Source organism: Prionailurus bengalensis, chromosome B3, assembly GCF_016509475.1.
Source record: "Prionailurus bengalensis isolate Pbe53 chromosome B3, Fcat_Pben_1.1_paternal_pri, whole genome shotgun sequence".
NCBI lineage: Eukaryota > Metazoa > Chordata > Mammalia > Carnivora > Felidae > Prionailurus > Prionailurus bengalensis.
Window position 1 is genome coordinate 106,000,920 of NC_057355.1, and position 21,716 is coordinate 106,022,635.

A 21,716-nucleotide genomic window follows, 5' to 3' on the forward strand; every position below is an offset into this window, starting at 1 on the left:
TGCCCACTAAAATAAAACAGTTATGCTAAAGACCATTCTAAATTGAGCAGAGTGGTAGTAAAGTAGATTCAAGACAATTTAGTTGCAGGAAGTTAGAAACTATCTTTAGATAATTTTCACATAATAAGGTGGCAGTTGAATATGAATCCTAAAGAGTTTTTCAAAGCACATGGCTCTTTATCAAAACTGATTAATTTGACTACATCATCAACTGTGATTATTGATTGGCCTTTAAGAAATATGGATTTACTTGTGGTACAGTGCACCGTTACGTAATAAATAAATTCCTTAGTAGGTAGTCCATAAAAATCTTCTCCTTCTCCTCCTTCTTCTCCTCCTCCACTGACATGCTATTAAGGTAATACTTAGGTTTTAACTATTCTACATGTTGAATTCTTTTAGCATATATTAGTTCTCCATTAAATTATTAGTAGCATTATCAATGTTATAACTTGCTGCAGGGAAGAAACTGAAAGCAAATGTGACTCTGATGGGGAGGAAGATGAGGAAGACATGGAACCCTGCCTAACAGGAACCAAAGTGAAAGTAAAATATGGTCGAGGAAAAACGCAGAAAATCTATGAAGCTAGTATTAAAAGCACTGAAATTGATGATGGAGAAGTTTTATACTTGGTACATTACTATGGATGGAATGTCAGGTAAGCAGAAAACGTATTTTCTTACTATTGAAATTTATTTCCATGGTTCAAAAAGATTAATGTTGTGAAGAACCAAAGAAAATGGTATATATAAAGCAAATGGTTACAAAGCATACCTTTTATCTGAATTTTCCAAGACTTTTAACATCTCCAGTGCTTTACTAGCTGTGTCAGTACTTCAGGCAAGGGTCACCAAGATCCTATGTGTAGTTGAACAGGTTGGGTTTATTGCTCATTTGCAGTGAGGGAGAACACAGTAAGGGATACCATGGGGCATTCATCAAGAGAGTGTTAGATGAATTCATGAAAGTCCAAGGCACCGCCTCTGGAAACAGCAGTAGCCCAGGATTTTATGGAAACATCCTGCAGACCATGGGCAGGGAGGCAGGCCTGCAGCTCCCAATGGTGCAGGTGGTTTGTCTATTACATTTATTCAAAATCATGCTCATATCGGGGCACCGGGGTGTCTCAGTCAGTTAAGTGTCTTGACTTTGGCTTAGGTCATGATCTCACAGTTCATGGGTTGGAGTTCTGTGTCGAGCTGTGTGTTAACAACTCAGAGCCTGGAGCCTGCTTCGGATTCCGTGTCTCCCTCTCTCTCTGCCCCTCCTCCACTCAGACTCTGTCTCTTTCTCTCTGTCAAAAATGAATAAATGTTAAAATAAATAAATAAAATTTAAAAATAAAAATAAATCAAGCTTGTATCAAGTATTATAATTCTAAGTTGATTAATTTAAAAATGTTAGGACTCAGATTTGAGCTTGTTAGATGATTTTAGGGAGGGTTTAAGGAAGTGGGTTTTGCTGTAGATTGGATGTGGTCAAGAAGTGGTGATAATTGTGTGATTGGTTTTCTTAATAAATCTTATCTAGAAGAAGAGAAGACTAGACCAAGGTTAGTATTGTAATTGATAAAGAAGCAGCAGTTAGTCACTCAAGATAAAAGGATGTTGGTCATTTTTATGGGTTGGATAATATTCCTTTTTATCCTGTGTTTAGATACTATTATGAAGTGGTCTTGTTTTTGTCTTGATCTGTCATGGTCATGGGATAGACTTATCTGATGTTGATGTTCTGTGAAACTGTTGATGTTCAACAGGAGAACAACTGCATGTAGCTTTAAGTCCAGATCAGTTCTGTAGCTGATAGTACCAGGCCAGTTCCTCTACTCTTCTCTTTCCCCTTTGGAAAGCCTTATGCGTTTAATATCTCTGCTTGCCCTGTATTTGCTTGGAGCCAGAGTGCTTCAAGGTTTCCTTACATACTAGAAATGTGCTGTTATGTGTCAATTCCTTCACCTCTAAATTGGGTAAGATAAAGCACCTGCTTTATAAAATGTTGTGAGAAATAGTGCTTAACACCTGTATTAACATACAAAGTGCTTAGAACAGTGCCTGGCATACAGTAAGTACTCAATAAATGTTGACTGTTTTCTGTAGTGAGGGAGAGTTAGGTTTCTTTCATTTTGCATCATTTTAAGAATATGGGTTTAGGTGTGCCTGGGTGGCTCAGTCAGTTAAGCGTCCGAATCTTGATTTAGGCTCAGGTCATGATCTCATGATCATGGGATCAAGCCCCACATCAGGCTCTGCACTGGGCATGGAGCCTGCTTGGGATTCTCTCTCCCCCTCTTTGTCTGTTTCCAACATGCATTCTCTCTCTCTCTCTCTCTCTCTCTCTCTCTCTAATAACTTTAAGAAAAAAAAAAAGTATGGGTTTAATGAATAGCATATAAAACTTTAAAATTTCTCAGACTGGTCCCTATGTTCTTCACACTTGTGCCAACACTAGAAAGAAACTTAAGTTTGTTTATATATTTTGAGAAGAGAAAGAGTGAGAGAGCATATGAGCACGAGCAGGGGGAGGCAGAGGGAAAGGGAGATTAGAGACAGAATCCCAAGCAGGCTCTGCACTGGTAGCCTGGAGCCCGATGCGAGGCTTGAAATAATGAACTGAGAGATCATGACCTGCTCCAAAACCAAGAGTTGGATGCTTTACTGAGCCACCCAGGTGCCCCACAAACTTTAATTTTTAAAACATGCTTATTACTCAATATTTATAGTTGACATACATTGTCCTGTTAGTTTCAGTTATACAACATGATTCACCAGTTCTGTGCAAACTCTTTAGTGATCTTAGAGATCTGTTGTTTTGTATGCACATATTGAATTCGGGGAGAGGGGTACTATCTTGTCAGCTCTGAGTCACTGTCTTTGCAGTTGTAGCACATTATAGCCTTTGATTTTCTCTGCTTCCATTCAGTTCCAGCCATCCACTCTTACTCTGTGTGGGTCTGCTCATCTTTCTAGAAAGTCCCCTTCCTATCCTTTACTCTCATCTTTTTAATATTTTACTATATGACTTTTCTCAAGTCATTTTACTTATTTTTAAAAATTTATTCATTTTTGAGAAACAGAGTGAGACTGAGCAGGGGAGGGGCAGAGAGAGAGGGAGACACAGAATCCGAAGCAGGCTGCAGGCTCTGAGCTGTCAACACAGAGCCTGACGCGGGGCTCGAACTCACAAACCGCAAGATCGTGACCTAAGCCAAAGTCAGATGCTTAACCAACTAAGCCACCCCGGCGCCCCAACAGTCATTTTATTATATGCTCACGTTCTTCCTCACTGGTTATCTTCCCAACTAGTTACCTAACTGGTTACTGATACGGTTCATGGTTTTTCATTGTCCTTCTGTACTCCTAAAAGCTAGTATAATTGCGGTCTGCTGATGGAAACAGAGCCACTGTAGCTCCTAGAGAATCCAGTTGGGTTTCTAAAACAGGGTAGCATGTGCAATTGTGAGGGGAGTGCTGGTCTGTAGTTGAGAGATTCTGGGACCACCCTTGGTTGGCAGTATTAATACTGGAGTTACCCGCATGACATACTGTGGTGACCAGGCCATGTGGCCTCTAAATCAGAGGTGTACTCTAAATCAGACCTGTGCTTCTTAGTGGTGTGATAGGTCCCGTAAAAGTTTGAAACTGGGCAGTTACTCCTTTGTGCCTTGGACCAGATACATAAATAACCCTCTTATTGCATTTAGTAGACTGTCCTCGATTTTACTGTATGTCTGCCTTTTACACCAGACTGCAAGCTGCATGACAGCCAGGGTCTTCTTACTACTCTCTACAGTGTACACTGTATTCTCAGACAGTGCCCGGCATGCTAGTAGGCCCTCAGTAAATGTCCAAGTGAGTGATTATTATGAAATACAGTAAGAATAAAGCCGGGTAAAATGAATATATTGGGTTAGTCCAGGAGGAAATCGTTTTTCCAAACCATAGTGTAGGTAAGTCACGGTCTTATGTCAACCGATATGTGGATATTGGAACTGTGTCCTTCCTTCCCACGGCTCCGTGGTAACTCGGTTACAAAGTGAGGGTATGGTTTCCATTAACATGGTGCAGTTCAAAGTAAGGACTGCCTGTAGTGTTTTTTGCCTGAGTGTTCACATTTTAGATTTTGATTAAGCTCTATAAATACCTATATATTTACATAGTGTAAGAACTGGCATTTAGTTGTAGAAAGTTTAGTTTCTTATTTGCCCTGATTAGTAATGTGGACTGTGTTGAAATTTAAAAGTGATGTCAATATTTTGGAAGAAGGTATAAGGGAAATGAGGAGTTTTCAATTTGAGCTAAGCAGAATAAAAACTTAAAGGAAATGAAAGATCTTGGGGCATCTGGGTGGCTCAGTGGGTTAAGCGTCTGACTTTGGCTCAGGTCGTGATCTCACAGCTCATGAGTTTGAGCCCTGCATTGGGCTCTGTGCTGACAGCTCAGAGCCTGGAGCCTGCTTTGGATTCTATATCTCCCTCTCTTTCTGCCCCTCCCCTGCTTGTGCTCTGTCTCTCTCAAAAACAAACATTTTAGAAAAATTTTTAATAAAAAAATGAAAGATCCCTAAAATTTTTCAGAGTCTTAGAGGTAACAGTTCAGAATAAAATTTTATTAGAAATATTAGCAACTATAGGGGTGCCTGGGTGGCTCAGTTGGTTGAGCATCCGACTTCGGCTCAGGTCATGATCTCGCAGTTCGTGAGTTCAAGCCCCGCATCGGGCTCTGTGCTGACAGCTCAGAGCCTGGAGCCTGCTTCAGATTCTGTGTCTCCCTCTCTCTCTGTCCCTTCCCCGCTCATGCTCTGTCTCTGTCTCTGAGAAATGAATAAACGTTAAAAAAAAAAAAAAAAAAGAAATATTAGCAGCTATGTGGGACGCCTGGGTGGCTCAGTCGGTTAAGCATCCAAGTTTGGCTCAGGTCATGATCCCACGGTTCATGAGTTCGAGCCCCACATTGGGCTCTGTGCTGACAGCTCAGAGCCTGGAGCCTGCTTCAGATTCTGTGTGTCCCTCTCTCTCTGCCCCTCTCCTGTTCACACTCTGTCTCTCCCTCTCTCAAAAAGAAACATCAAAAGAAAAAAAAATACTAGCAGCTATAGAGTTCTGGGAGGAAAAGAGAGCTGAAAAGGACTTCATAAATAAACCTGGAACTGATCATGTTACAAATGTGAATTCACCTCACTTATCTCTGCATTCATTATTTGGTCAATAGAATGAATGCCAGTGTAACATCAACTTATTCTGTTAAGCTCAGATCTGTGGGAAACAAAAGCTCAGTACAGAAAATAAAAGCCGTTTAAACAGTCTTGAATCTGCATAGGTTTTTCTTGCTCATTTACCCTAAGAAATTTTCTTGCCTTGTCCTGGTGGTGGCAGGTTTACAACGCACCTCGTACAGGCTGGTACTTGTTACCAATACACCAGCCCCTGTGCTCTTCATGTTTCTGCCAACAGTAGAACTGAACTCTTTAGTTTCCTCACTGCTGTTTCATTTGGTGCATACATTTCAAATAAGGTATTACTGTGAAGTTTTATTTTTTTCTCTGTTTTAAGGTATGATGAATGGGTGAAGGCTGACAGGATAATCTGGCCTTTGGACAAAGGTGGACCAAAGAAAAAACAGAAGAAAAAAGCAAAAGTATGTATATAGAGTCCTATCCTTTATGATAAGTATAGGTATTATTTATATTATACTGTGTTTTATAAATCTTGTTTTCTCATTGTAATAATCGTCTTGATTTCTTTAAGGTAATTGTGATTTTCTCTCTGGTAACCCAGAAGCTAAAAAGTAAAAAATGTAAACACATTACCATATTGTTTAAGGAAGGATAAAAACCAGGGACTCCCTAGGAGACAGGCTTCAAACTCAAATGTCTATAGGGGCTCTATAGTAAAAGGGTAAAACAGGATTGATGGTGACAAAAAAGAGGACACATTCCTCATCAAGAGAGGATGGAACTCACCACTCTTGTGGGATGCAGACTCAGGGTTGTCAGATTTTAGGATTTTTTTTTGCAGACAACTGTCTTGAAAGCTAGTACTAGATAAAGCTAAAACACATACCTGCTGGCTAGTTGTACTCAACATCCCTACCCTCAATTTTCAGCCTGTGCTGTAGAAATTCACCTAAGGTTTTGTCTGTTTGATGGCAGGTCTCTTTCTTGTCCTCAGGGAATAATAATGAACAAGGAGGGGTGCCGAGTAGTCGTTCAGTTCTCTAATGTATGGACTCTGGCCTTCACCGTGGGACTGCGGTGTTACAAACCATAGACTATCTTACTCATATAGTTATAACTATGTTAGAAAACCACTTGTTTTTGGTTTTTCTATAAGCACGAACTAAGAGTTGACATATAAAATATATAACCTTTTTTGAGTTATGGTTTTCCTTGGAGAAGTAGAATGTCGGTAGAATGTTCATTTTTTTCTAAGGCATCGGCCCTTCTCATACGTTTTGTTGCTGTTACCCAGAATAAAGAAGACAGTGAAAAGGATGAAAAGAGGGATGAGGAGAGGCAGAAGTCAAAACGAGGACGACCTCCTTTAAAATCTACCCTTTCATCAAACATGCCATATGGTTTGTCTAAGACTCCAAACAGTGAAGGAAAATCAGGTACCAGAAGTGCTCGCAGCAGTATGCCAGACAGCTCACCTCTGTCAAATGGAATGGAAGGTGCTAATTTTGAGGATCGTTGATTTTTTAAAAAATCAATAATACAATAAAACTTTACTTGTGTGAGAGATTCATAGAAAGTCATCTAAGTTTTTAATCTCATATAATTTAAACTACAAAACTTGATTTGAGATAAATATTTTATTTAAAAAAAAATTTTTTTTTTAACGTTTATTTATTTTTGAGACAGAGAGAGACAGAGCATGAACGGGGGAGGGTCAGAGAGAGGGAGACACAGAATCTGAAACAGGCTCCAGGCTCTGAGCTGTCAGCACAGAGCCTGACGCGGGGCTTGAACCCTCGGACCGTGAGAAAATGACCTGAGCCGAAGTCGGACGCTTAACCGACTGAGCCACCCAGGCGCCCCTGAGATAAATATTTTAGTCTCTCATGTTTACTTACGACTGAGTGATGTCTTACTTTAATTGGAATACTTTTGTCGTCAGTATTGTAGGAGTATTCTATTTTGAAAGAAGATGGGTTGACAAGTCATGCATCCTACTGTGTGCTGCACTGTCCTTCAGAGCATGCACCAGTGTCTCCTACAATTCAGTGCTGTTCACGCAGGATATTTCAACAAAGCTGACACCAAGGTGTTCAAAGCGCAGAAACTAACGTGGTATAGGCATGTTTTGTGATGAGTATAGGTGAACATACTTTATTTTGCTTTTAACTTTTTTCTCACCTTTCTACCTTTGTATGTTTTCCCATGAAATTTAAAATGTTAAATCCTTGTCTCATCAAAACTTTTTCCTCCCTTCAAGAAAAAAGCTGTTCTGAACTAGGACTACCTTTCGTCCATGTGGTGTTTGTGTGTAAATTAGAAAAGGGCTTGCTCCCTCCTCATCACTGCCATCTACTGGAAGTTTATCATAACACACAAATGCAAGATGTCCACCAAATGAAGCTTGTCTATTTGAGTTTGCCTTTTTGGACTTCTTTACAATAGGAGTACCATGTGGGCAGAATTTTTATATTTTACAGTTCCTGTACATTCTCACACCCCTACTTTATTATTTTAAAAAATTCTCTAACTTAAAGAGAATGAGTTCTTTTGCAAGAAGGTAGCTTGCCTATACTTTTATGTCTTTAAATCAAAAGAATATTTAAATCTTTGGGAATTCAAACTGCTCATTTTGTGCATCTCTTCTTTTCAGAATTTTAAAAAATAGAATGTCATATTCCTTTCTAGAGACACAGAATGCCCATTACATTTATTAATCAATATCTATTAGACCTCAGATCAAACCACTTAATGTATTAACTTACTATCTCAGTACTAGTCCTTTGCTTTTTCTGAGGATTTTTCATAGCCCAATTTCTGAGATTTTTTTCATAGCCCAAACTAGCTCTTTTATAGACTTGAGATAGTAATATTTTCAGTGTAATGTGTTTTTACATGGAGTTATTTTTGCAACTTACCACCCCCCACCCCCCCATTTTTGGGCCCAAATGTATGATTTATCAGGAATTTCTACAGGGAAGTATTCAGTGGTGTATGATTTAGAGTGGTAGAATTTTTATTCTAAAATTACATTGGTAATTAAGACAGAAACCTTTGTAATACAGTAATATTTCCTCTTGCAGACTCTTGCTCATCTGATAGTGAAACAGAAGACCTTTTAGAAAAGAATTTGATGAATGAAGAACTTTCTCCTGATATTAAAGAACTAGAAAAAAATGAACACTTGAATGACGATAAACTAGATGAAGAAAATCCAAAGATTGCTGCACATATATTAAAAGAAAACGAAAGGACACAAATGCAGCCTTTAGAAACACTGAAGTTAGAAGTTGGAGAGAATGAACAAATAGTACAGATTTTTGGAAGTAAAGTGGAACAAGGAGAAGAAGTTAAGAAAGAGGCTGAAAAATCTCCTAAAGGAAAGGGAAGACGAAGCAAGACAAAAGATCTTTCTTTAGAAATTATAAAGATTTCATCATTTAGCCAGGATGAAGCAGGAAGTGAATCTCATATAGAAGCTCAGAGTCTAGAATTTTCTTCACTAGACAGTAAAAATTTTTCCTCTACTGCTGAAGATGAAATTGACCAGTGTGCAAAAGAAAAAAAGTTGAAACGGAAATTACTGGGACAGTCATCACCAGAGAAAAAAACAAGAATTGAGAATGGAATGGAAATGACAAACAGCGTATCTCAAGAAAAGACCAGTGACTGTATTGCATCTGAGGGAATGAAAAACTTAAATTTTGAACAACATTTTGAAGTAGAAAATGAAGAAATGCCATCATTAATCGCAGAGTCCAACCAACGCAGTCAAGAATTGACTAGTGAAAAATTTGATAGTCCAGCTGAAGAAACTGTAAATACTCCACTAAAAGAAGAAGAGGATGCAATGCCTCTGATTGGGCCTGAGACCTTGGTTTGCCATGAAGTAGACTTGGATGATTTGGATGAGAAGGATAAGACCAGTATTGAAGATGTAGTAGTTGAAAACTCTGAGTCTAACTCTCTTGTTTCTATTCCACCTGCCCTACCTCCTGTTGTACAGCATCACTTTTCAGTAGCTTCACCACTTACTCTCAGTCAAGATGAGTCTCGAAGTATAAAAAGTGAGAGTGACATAACCATTGAAGTTGATAGCATTGCTGAAGAATCTCAAGAAGGTCTCTGTGAGAGGGAATCTGCAAATGGGTTTGAAGCCGGTGTTGCCTCTGGTACCTGTAGTATAATTGTTCAAGAAAGAGAGAACAGAGAGAAGGGTAAGAACTTTCTAGGGAGAACATCAGCCTTTACGTTCAGCCCCAAAATTAGTAAGTTAAGAGTTTTAGGCATTCTTGATCTGTAAAGTTCCCACCCTCCCTGCCTCCTATTCTTTCTTTCCTTTGTACGTCACGTCCCCACTTTCCCTTCCCATGCCTTTAAAAAAAAATGTACATCGAGAAATTCATGTGGAGGAGACAGGTGAATAATACAGCTGCTCTTGTGGCGGTGGTGGTGGCTCAAGCGCAGAAGACCAACTGCAACGGCCGGAGTTATGGCAGGACAGGCGTTTAGAAAGTTTCTTCCCCCTTTGACCGAGTTTTAGTTGAAAGGAGTACAGCCAGAACTGCAACTAATGGAGGCATTATGCTTCTGCAAAACTCTCAAGAAAAAGTATTGCAAGCAACAGTAGTAGCTGTTGGACTGGGCTCTAAAGGGAAAGGTGGAGAGATAACAAGCATTTAGCGTCAAAGTTGGAGGTAAAGTTCTTCTCTCAGAATATGGAGGCACTAGAGTAGGTCTAGATGACGAGGATTATTTCTTAGAGAGGGTGACATTCTCAGAAAATATGCAGACTGAAATAAATTATTATTGAAATGGTATCATGTGAAGCTGCCCATTCCACTGAAATCTCTCATCCTGTAAATAATTTCCATGTCTTTTATAATAAACTAATGGTATCCAAAATGTATGTATTTTTCAAGTCGTCTCTTCCCCCTTATTTCAGGTCAGAAAAGGCCAAATGATGGAAATAGTGGATTATTGGCAAAAAAGCAAAAGCGTACCCCAAAGCGAACAAGTGCTGTAGCCAAAAGTGAAAAGAATGGAACAGGTTGGTGCTTTCCAATGCTGGCTTTAGACAGCATAAATTTAGTTAATATTTTCAGCATTTTGTTGGCTTGATCATTTGTGTCAATTTAAAAATAAATTTGGTTTATTATGTTCTGAAAATAGCAGTTTTCCCATTAGTTTTTGATCTGAAGGGGCTGATCAATTTTATGTGAAGCTGGAATAGCTGTGATTATTTTTTTATGTTTACTTCGTTTGTATTTCTTATGTAAAGCAGTTTAATACTGAGGAATGTATTTGAGGATCTTGAATAATAGAAAAGTAATATTTGCTCTAGTGGTAAAAACAGATTAAGTTTACATTTCTGAATGGAATGGTTTACTTTAATCTAGAAAAGCTGATTCCTAAATAGTATCATAGTATTTTTAAAATGGGGGATAATGAAATTCATGTGGAAATAAACGAAGAAATTAACAAATCAGTATGAATCAACAGATTACATGAGAAAGATTTTTGTACCATAAGGAATAAAAACTAAGTCATAGAATATAATAGAAATAAACATGGTTGATTTTGACAAATTAAAGTTTTATCTCTAAAATAAGCCTTCATACAAGTCTGAAAGGAAAATTCCAGGTTATAGTAGATACATATTCCACAGAAGGAGCATATAATTTTATACAAGATCAAAGCCATTTCAAAGGAAAATTTCTGAACCATAGCCACCTGTGGCTGGACAATACAGATGTAGAGAGAAAGAGCGATGGGAAATGAGAAGAGAGAGGCAGTAGGAATTACCAAGGGCAACTGAATAACATCATTGTGCCTGGCAGATACTACGTTTGTCACATAAAGTGAACCCCACCAGTAATGGGACAAGAGGAAATCATGTACTACCTGGCAGGATACAAGAAGAACACAGCTGCACCTCTGTGACATTCCTGTCAAAGATGCATAACCTGAATGTAATCATGAGGAACCATCAACAAATTCAAACTGAAGGGTATTCTGTAAAATAACTGGTCTGCAATTTGAGAAATTGTCAAGGTCATGAAAGTCAAAGAAAGAGGAACTGTTCCAGATGAAAGGAGACTTAGGAGACATGACAATTAAATGCAGCATATAATTCTCACCTGGATCCTATTGTTACAAAAGACATTACCAGGTCAAGTAGAGAAACTTGTATGGGATAGGAAGATTGGATGATGATAATAGATTTGTGTTCATTTCATGATTTTGATGGTTGTATTGTGGTTCTATAAGAGTGTGGTGGTTTTATTTATTTATTTATTATTATTATTTTTTTTAATTTTTTTTTTCAACGTTTATTTATTTTTGGGACAGAGAGAGACAGAGCATGAACGGGGGAGGGGCAGAGAGAGAGGGAGACGCAGGATCGGAAACAGCTCCAGGCTCTGAGCCATCAGCCCAGAGCCCGACGCGGGGCTTGAACTCACGAACCGCAAGATCGTGACCTGGCTGAAGTCGGACGCCCAACCGACTGCGCCACCCAGGCGCCCCGAGTGTGGTGGTTTTAAAAACAGATCTACAAATTTGCTGATAGTCCCCTCTTCAAGAGGCAAAGCCTGATTCCCTTCCCTTGCATGTGGGCTGAATTTAGTGACTCACTTGTAACAAATGAAGTGACAGAGTAGGACTTCAAGAGAACAGGTCATGAAAGGCACTCCAGATTCCTCCTTGCTCTCCCTTGGATCACTTGCTCTGGGGAAGGTTGGCTGCCAAGTCATGACGGCACAGCAGGTATAGAGAGGTCCACATGGTGAGGAACTGAGCTTATCCTGCCAACAGCCAGCAAGGAACTGAGGCCTCCCGCCAGTAGTAGCCATGCGAGTAAACCGTCTTGGAAGCATATCCTTCAGCTCTAGTCAAGTCTACAGAGACCACAGCCTCAGCTAAAAGCTTGACTGCCACATCACAAGAATTACCTGAACCAGATCACTCAACCAAGCTGCTCCCAGATTCCAACACTCAGAAATATGACATATAAACTGCTAAGTTGGGGGCCAGTTTGCAGATAACACGAGGAGAATGTTCTTGTTTATAAGAAATAAACACCAAATACTCAAGTGTGGCAGGGCAACTTAACCTTCAAATGGGTCAGAAAAACATTTTTTGGTAACTGTTCTTACAGCTTTTTTCTAAGTTTGAAGATTGTCTCAAAATAAAAAGTAAAAAGGATTAAAAAGGAAGAAAGGAGATCATCAGTTTTACTTTTGGGAAAGAATATCTGGCTTAATCTTTGGCAAGAAGAAATGAACTAAAGAGATGGGAAGTGAAATCATTAGGACTCAGTCATTATTAGTTACATATGAGGGACTGGCTAATGGACACATGGGATAGAGGAGTAGCAGCAGGCTGTTGGAAGAGTAAGTAATTCAGGGAATGTTGGGTTAGAGATACCCAGTATTGGGGAAATAGGGGTGTGGAGCTTCGAAGAGTCTGTTTTTAGAAGATGGTTGTGTAAAGGATTGTAAGAAGATGCGATTCCTGTGGAAGAGATGTAAAAAGAGAAAAAGGACCAACAGAATTATGTGAGATATCTGTATGGGCACTGATCTGAGACAAATGCAAATCAGTAAATGCCGGTGGGTTTGAATAAAAAAGTTTCAAATGCTATTGGATATGCAATAAGATTAAATACATTGATTGGATTTGTTGAGTTGTAAATGTTGGGACCCTAACAAGAGCACAGGAATGTGATTAGAAGATGTGGAAATCAGGATAACAAAGTTTCTTTCAAGAAATTTTACTTTAAAAGAGAAGGAAGGAGGTGCCAGCTAAAAGGGGAAGTTTTCTTTTTACCTCCTCTAAGAGTGGGAAAGATATAAGCATATTGGCAGACTCTGGGAAAAGAAGTTGAAGCTAAAAGAAGATGGATAATTGATGTTGAGATATTCCAGGGGAGCTGGGAGTGGATGGTTTTAAGAGTACAGCTGAAGAGAGTAGTCTTCAGAAACACTCTCTTTTTGACACCCCCCCCCCCAAAAGTCAATAAAGACAGATACAGATAGAGGAGAGGCTGGGAAATTGAGTGGGTAACCCTCAACCTTGCCTTGTCAGAAGGCAAGGTTGGCTTTTGAGAGAGAGTAGGGTGGAAGTAGGATATAGAAGATGGGGGGGGGGGAAGGAAACAATTCTAATTTATGATGAAGTGAAGAGCAAAAGCATCTCTAAGTACAAATTTGGTGAGGAGGGATAGAATTGCAAACAATTATGCAATTCATATGTATGCAAACATATATATATGTTAAAGGATGTGTATACATCAGGTGTTTCTGTCCTTCTTCAATTATGCAGTTTGGGTTGTTTTTGGTTTTAAACATAAATGGGGCAATACTACACATATTGTGTCATAACTTTGAGTTTTCATTTAATAATATATATTGGATATTTTGCCATTTTTGTTCTTATAAACTTTAGCTAATTCTTTTTAACCACTTTAGCAAAGTATTCAGTAGTATATTTGACCCTTGAACAACACAAGTTTAAATTGTGCAGGTCCACTTATAAACAGTTTTTTTACAGTACTGTAAATGTATTTTCCTTGTGATTTTCTAACATTTTTTTCTGTAGATTAATTTGTTATAAGAGTACAGTATATAATGTTGTATATAACATACCAGTGTGTGTTACTCAACTTTGTTATCAGTAAGGCTTCTGGCCAACAGCATGCTATTATTAGTAAATAGGTTTTGGAGGAGTCAAAAGTAATTGTAGATTTTTGACTGCATGGGGGTCGGTGCCTCCTACCCCGACGTTGTTCAGTGATCAACCGTGTATAATTTTTAACCATTTTCCTACTGGTGGGCATTTAGATGTCTATTTCTTTGCTATTAAGAAATTTGTGCATTTGTGGGGCACCTGGGTGGCTCAGTCGGTTAAGCACCAGACTTCGGCTCAGGTCATGATCTCACGGTTCGTGGGTTCAGGCCCTGCGTTGGGCTCTGTGCTGACAGCTCAGAGCCTGGAGCCTGCTTCGGTTTCTGTGTCTCCCTCTCTCTCTGCCCCTCCCCCGCTCACGCTCTTTATTTTTCTCAAAAATAAATACACATTAAAAAAAGAAATTTGTGCATTTGTACACTTATTTCTGTAGGATATTACAAAAATGCAATTGCTGGGTCTGCTGCATTTTGATATTTGAGATTTTTATCATTTATAATCTCTGAATCAATTTTTTCTTATTATAGGACAAAGCAGTGATAGTGAAGATCTTCCTGTCCTGGACAATTCAAGTAAATGTACACCAGTAAAGCATCTTAGTGTGTCTAAGCCACAGAAGCTTGCACGATCTCCTGCAAGGATTTCTCCTCACATCAAAGATGGAGAAAAAGATAAACACAGGGATAAACATCCAAATTCATCCCCTAGAACATATAAATGGAGCTTTCAACTCAGTAAGAAGCTTTAGAAAACCTGAATGTATATTGTAAAGTGGTACTTACCTTAAAATGTCAAAATGAGAAAGAATGATTACCAAATTCATTTATGTAGGTTTCCAAATGTTGCCTTATCAGTAATTACCACTTAAATATAAATCTGTATCTTTTCATGATACTAACCTGATAAATACTAACCTGAAAGATCTCCAGTTACAAAATAAGATGGTGATTTGTATATATCATTGAAACTGAAATACCCTTTCTAGTATTGGTAATTGTAAATAAGTAATAAACGAAAAAAATCATCTATACAAAGAAACAATTTAGATAAATATAATTATAGATCACAGTTGCTGTGTGTTGATGTTTTCTTGTTATTTGCTGATCATTTAAGTAATACATCATTAAGTAATATATATTTAGTACAAGAAATTTGAGTTACATACAGAAATCTTACTCATGAATGTAATTAGTGTCATACTTGTTTATAGAGCCTTATTTAGCTATTAATATGTAAAAGTTTTCATAAAGCTTTTGAGGATTTATAAGTTGGATTTTTGATAGAACTGCCATATTCTTTTAAGTAATTTTTTTAAACCAAATTAACTTTTTTTTTCCCTTTTAGATGAATTAGATAATATGAACAGTACAGAGAGAATCTCTTTTCTGCAAGAAAAATTACAAGAAATAAGAAAATATTACATGTCTTTGAAATCCGAAGTGGCAACCATAGACAGGAGGAGAAAAAGATTAAAAAAGAAAGACAGAGAAGGTAATTTGATTGTAATTTTTCTTCCTTCTGTTTTTCAAATATATACTATCATTTTTGAAGATTTAGGTTAGTCTTTGAATATATATAGTACACATTGTTGTTTTTAGATTCCTTATGCTGTCTTTGTGCTATTGTTGAAATGAGTGAGTCAACAACTGAATTAATCAGGATGAGATTCTTGAAAAGGACTATGAACTGTTCTACAAAATGTGTGATTTTACTAAATGTGATGGGTTCTCAAGAAGAGTTACTCCCTCTGAAATTCAGTCTTTGTTCAGCATACATTTATTGGCTACCTATTAACAGGCACTATATCTGTTATTATGAGGTTCACCAAAATTAATGGACATATGAGCTTATCTTCAAAGAGACTATTTTGTTGGGATCATAAATTATTTCCTAAGCAGCTCAACAACATTCATTGAAACAGTTCAGCTCAACAACATTAATGCATACACACTATGTGCTAGGCCCTCTTCCAGGTGGTAAGTACAGAGATGAATGAAATACGGACCTTGATCTCAAAAGATCTTAACTTCTAGTGGGAGAGTGTGTGAGGAGGGCCCCAAGAGTGATACTACTTGGTGGAAGGAGAGATTAGTTTGGATTAATCTTGGAGAGAGAGTAATGCCTGGCCTATACCTTAAAACTGCACAGAATTATAGCTAAACATTGGTATATTCACATCAGATCCATCCCCAAGCCCCACTATAAAATAAGAGTAAAGAAAAGCCCTGTACCCACAAGAACAAGATAAGGGGGCAGCAGACCACAGTAGACAAGACATATCAACAGCTTAACTCTTACAAGCTGAGAAGCAGACAGATAGCTGTAACTGTCCTAGCAGAATGCAAAAACCTAAGCTTGTTTATCCTTGCATTAGGACAAAACAAGAAGCAAGCCAGTCTATATCATATCACCCCAGAAAGCAGGGATGTATGTGAGATTAAAAATGATTGGTTGAAAATGGAAGGAGAAATTGGATTCTTTCGTCCCATGCTGTGAAACAAACTACCCTTTTCTGCAGCTTTAGCAGAAAAATAAGAAATTAACTTATTGGAGGGAGAGGGGAATGAATAGGCTTGTAGACTTCAGGTACACCAGTCTTAACTGAAGGTGAGGGTTAAGTGCAAAACCAGAAATAAGGAGCTTGAGCAGAAGTATACAATACTGAATGATGAGATTCCTATCCCTTTTCCAACTGTAACTCTTATCCTTTTGGCTTCCTGAAAGCTGACAACTAACCTTATGCTCATTCTTGGGAGGAGACTGAAGAATTCCTCTGGAGAAGCTGTTCAACCCAAGAGGAATGACTAACACAGATACCAACATTTGGAGGTTCCTGAACCAAAAAGCAAGATCCTTGCCAATCAGTACATATATACTGCCCATCACTGAAAAGCTCTGCATACTTGTGCACAGCTTCCAGTTGGCTTTTTGATATCCTCCTTTTAAATATGGAAGCCACAAGAGCAGATAGGAAGGCTTCTACATAAAGGTAGAAACCAAAGTAGAAAATGAGAGTAAAAAAAGGACCTTGGAAAAAACAGTGTCCTATCCAGAACATCAAACTATAGCTAGACACAGACGCAGGAAAGGTATTGCAGTCTTGAAACGAAAATATGGTACTAGTAATACAATTCAGGGACCAAGAAGGATCTCTCAAAAATTAAAAATATGATAGGAATTTAAAAAATGTAATAGAAGAGAGAGCAAAGCTAAAGAAATGCCAGTAGATGGTCAAAAAGACAATAGGGGAAAAGAACTAAGAGAAGTATAGGATCTGGCCAAGAGATACACCTTCTGAATCACAGAATTTCTAGAAAAAGCACTGAATAAACATAGGACACTGTCATCAAAGAACTATTATAAGAAAAATTTCCAGAAATAAAGGATATGAATTAGGAGATTGAAAGAATTCACCGTAATCTCTCTAAAGAACGGGGGAAAAAAATCACACCAAAGCACATTGTGAAATTTCAGAATCCTATGTGTAACAAGAAGATCCTAAAATTTTATCATATAAAGGCATATCTAGGGGCGCCTGGGTGGCTCAGTTGGTTGAGTGACCCACTCTTGATTTCCGCTCAGGTCATGATCATGACATGGTGGGATTGAGTCCGAAGTTGGGCTCTGTGCTGAGCATGGAGCCTGCTTAAGATGGTCTCTCCTTCTGGCTCTCTCTCTCCTTCTGCCGCTCCCCTGTGTTCATGCATGTGCTCTCTAAAATAAATAAAATTAAAATAAAATATCTAAAAAAAGGGTCTCAGAACAGCATCAGGTTTCTCGTGTCAGATTTCTCAATGGTAGCACTAGAAACTAGAAGCCAAACTAGAAACTAGAAAGCTAAGAAGACAACATGAGATCCAGCAAACAAGGAATCCTACCTAGGAAAACAGTGAGGCAAATACCAAGGTGATGAGTGAAAGCTATAGAATGACCACTGCAGAGCAGGCTGAGAGAGCCAACTATTTCAGAAGTAGGATGTACATGAGGGGAGGGCTTTGGGAAGGTGGTCTCTTACAAAAAGGTAAATTACCTGACAGGCTTGCCCATATTGAGACTTTTCTGCCAATGCAGAGACTCCGGGGATATATTTCTGAGAAGATGAGTTGTATTATATGTGGTCTTGAATCCAGTCCAAGTCCAGCAATCTTTACTCCTAGAAATAAGACGGAGCTAATGGAAGGAGATCAGGCTTTCCATGTTTGTCCTTTTCTTTAAAGACTGTAAATAGCAGGCAGTCTTTACAGAACTTCTAAACACAAAAAGAAAAGCAAATTAACAAATTGAAATTTCTTCAGAGCACCCTGACCTGCTTTAAATTTCCTAAAGGTGATAGGAGTTTCACACAACTAAAAAAAGATTCTTTCATTACAGCCTTCCCTTTTTTGTTTTCTCAGTTTTTTTTAGTGTGAAGTGAGTTATTAAAGTGAGACATTGAGTGACTTCTGCATATTAGAATTTATAATAACAAGTTACATGTCACAGTGATAGTACATGTATACACTGAGAGAGATCTACTTAAACAAAAATTTTTAATTTTAATTTTTAATTTTCCTAAATTCTTATTTAGGAACAATTAGGCAAAGATTGGCAGATTGGAGATAGGAAAGGGTTGCCAAGAAAGAGAAGATAAAATACATAAAAAAATGGCAAAGTACGAAATGCACAGAGTGGTGATCCTTAACCTGTGTTATTTCCTCCTGGAGCGTTATGTTAAAGTCACGTGAGGACTTTTTTCTAATCACACAACTACACTTCCATCCCGATCCTTATGATTCTGATACCTGACCTAGATAACTACTGTCGCCTGTGGGAATGTCGTGTCCATTAGGTCTGTCGGGCAGGATAAGGATAGGAAACCAGTGGTTAGCTGGTTACAGGAAATTCTGTGAGATGTTATTCCTTTAGCACCATTTAAGGGGACTGATTGAAATGAATGGTAAATGTATTTCTAATTTGCCAGTGGCTAGGTATCTTTGATCGTTTTGGGTCTAATGTAGTTGTTTGGCTTCCGCAGTGTCTCATGCAGGAGCCTCCATGTCATCTGCTTCGTCAGACACTGGAATGAGCCCATCATCATCATCTCCCCCACAAAATGTGCTTGCTGTAGAATGCAGGTGATGAACGCTTTCTCTGCCTTCCCAGCAGTTTGCTGCCATGGACATAAATCCCAAAACCCTGAAATACAACCACAGAAAGCACTCAACTGGTTTGACATTGCTAAGTATATCCTGTATACTTTTCCAGGCTGGATTGTATCTATTCCCTCTCTTTTCTTTTTTTTTCTGTTGCAAACAATAAGCTGATTAATAACTGAAGGTTAGGCAGCCTGCCATATTTGTCATAATTTTTCCTAATTTTTCATTTTTTGTGAAGATAGAAAAAGGGCACTTAGCAAATTTGAATTTGTATAATAAAGCTTTCAAATGTTATAGAAATCATAGACAAGCAAGTGCACATGATAAACATCAAAATATTATCCAGCTGAATAGTGACTGCTGCACTTTCACTAAGATGTATTTGAACACTTGGTGAGTAGGGGGTTTATGTTGTGTTTTTTTTTTTTTTTAATTATTGTTGCTGTTGTTTTTTTATTTTTGTGGAAGCACTTGCTATTTAGAACTGCCAAAGTATATGTTCAGCAGTGTGCCCAGGTTTAAAGGTGTAAATGGGACAAAATAAATTGTGAAAGGAAGTGTAGTTGACTGAAAACTACAGTTGTAATAAGTCTTCCACTTTTTATAGGATTTTTGAGCACACAATTATGCAAATATTTTAATGTTTATTAATGTTTACAGTGGAATTGTGAATAAGTTTTCAGTGGACTATCTTATCCCTTGACAAAAATATTTTGTCTTTTTTCTATGTAATTTCAGAGTTTTTATTTTGTTACAAAAAGACAAAAATGAAATATATAACAACAATGAAGTTATTTAACAAGATTTCTAAAGCTGAAAATTTTGTGTAAAATAAGGTATTATCTTGCAACTTGTTAAATATATTTATTCAGACATTGGATGTTGTATTTTTATGTATTTTTTAAAATATTAATAAAATGGAAAAAAAGAAAATTCTAGGTTAATTCACTCTTTGGATGACAATAGCTCTCAGCTGTCCCTTTCACAGGAGGTTGCATCCAGCAGCTCTGCCCGCGCTGAAGGGAGCGCGTCTCCGTCCTTCAGACAGCACGGACTCTAAATGGGCATCTGCATCATTAAAGTATGTCCTCGTTTAGAAACTTTGGCAGTCCTAGTATTTAAACTGTTTCGAGGATCAAATTTTTGGTTGCCCTTACAATACTTTGTCATAGTTTTTATGTTTGCTGTACTGCCGAATAAATTTCTTATCTCCCAAAGTTGAGATGCAACAACTAAGTAAAGCAACTATGTATGCTTTGTCTGTGAATTGTTCCACAGACTGATACATTTTGTAAATAATTCTTCCAAAATCATGTATTTAAAGCATTTTTGCCATATACATTATGTAAAAAGGTGATTTTTTAAAATCAGTTTTTAAATTCATGTTTGTACATTGAAAGGGGTTTTTTTTAAACCTCCTTTTCTGTGTTTAATATGCTGTAGAGTAATAACCTAGATGCTCTAGACTGTATATCAGGATCTGATTTACAAGAACAAAGTCAGAGCCAAACACTAGTGATGGCATAGCATTACTGAAATCATTGTTTCTTAATTTCATTTTACCACATTGTGAACTTGTGATTCAGATTCCTTCCATTTTCGCAGAGAATTAAAAAGAAAAAAAGTACTCTTGTAAAATGCACTTTCCTGTCTTTTCTTTGCAAAGCAGAAGTATTTCAATGTAAAATAAAAATGGAGCTCAGTGGGCAGTATTAATAAAGGCCATGTTTTAAACATAGGCTTTATATTTTTAGTTTTCATTTAAGTGATTGTTTTTTCCCCAAGTGCCAGTATCTTACAGTTGGAAAATCAGACTTTATAAAACAAAGCATATTCGATATATTCATCAGTCTTTACAATAAAATGTTTCTAGTACTTAATTATAAAAATGAAAAAAGTGTGTCATTCAAATCTAGTTGGAACTTGGAGGCAACCGTAGATTCATACGTGGGATATTTTAATGATTTCCTTCACTAACGATTCAGTAAATGAGATAACTGGTTACCAGCTTGAATGCCATCCCTTCTAATCAATATAAATCTAGTAATGAAGTATTGGGACTTTGCTGCAGAGAGCACAATTACATATTCATTCAATGGGTATACGGGCACTATTAAAATCCTTCTATTTTGAAGCTGGAGAGGATTCTGAAAGTAAATGAATATTGACTATTAAATTCAAATATGAGGCATATTTTGAATTTAGCTAAATTTAGGATAGCACTTGCATGTGACTAAAAAAGTATAAAGATACTCTTTAAAATAGAAGGTGCTGTCACTAAAGGTATTTGAAGATTATCGAGGTTTATTTCAGTATTCCGTTGTGTGCCTTTATTGTTTGTTGTATTTCTAGTTTTCCTGCCCTTCACTAAAAAAACATGTTTGAACTTTGGTATATAGCACACACACACACACACACACACACACTGTCTTCTATGAAATTGCTTTAAGTTATAGAAATCCATACGGGTTAAGCTATTAATTTGCTTATATATTTCTTACAAATTCTAAAATATAACTTTCTTATAACGCCTGTAATTTAACAGAACTGTCAACACTGTGAAAGCATTTGAAGCTATATTCAACCACACATAAAACGTATTACCATAATTCATTCATCAACAATTTGTCAGGTATCTTCTGTGTGCCAGGGACTGTGCTAAGGCCCAGAAGTTAAAACAGTGAACAAGACAGAAAAAGGTCCTTGTCTTTAGGCAATGT

General features: G+C 37.6%; 1 protein-coding gene and 1 pseudogene across 2 annotated transcripts in view; both read left to right on the forward strand.

Moving 5' to 3' along the window:
• Positions 1 to 20,734, forward strand: part of ARID4A (AT-rich interaction domain 4A) — a 65,011-nt gene extending 44,277 nt beyond the window's left edge. The window contains exons 17-24 of one of the 2 annotated variants that reach the window (XM_043556255.1): positions 462 to 659; positions 5,550 to 5,634; positions 6,468 to 6,669; positions 8,257 to 9,390; positions 10,119 to 10,223; positions 14,389 to 14,595; positions 15,206 to 15,352; positions 18,876 to 20,734. In XM_043556255.1, coding sequence (XP_043412190.1) covers positions 462 to 659; positions 5,550 to 5,634; positions 6,468 to 6,669; positions 8,257 to 9,390; positions 10,119 to 10,223; positions 14,389 to 14,595; positions 15,206 to 15,352; positions 18,876 to 18,979 — 2,182 coding nt within the window. In that variant the 3' untranslated portion in view covers positions 18,980 to 20,734. The remainder of the gene's footprint in view (positions 1 to 461; positions 660 to 5,549; positions 5,635 to 6,467; positions 6,670 to 8,256; positions 9,391 to 10,118; positions 10,224 to 14,388; positions 14,596 to 15,205; positions 15,353 to 18,875) is intronic. The other variant, XM_043556256.1, reaches the window with a different exon arrangement.
• On the forward strand, positions 9,397 to 10,111 carry LOC122469151 (annotated as a pseudogene).
• Positions 20,735 to 21,716: the final 982 nt, after the last annotated feature.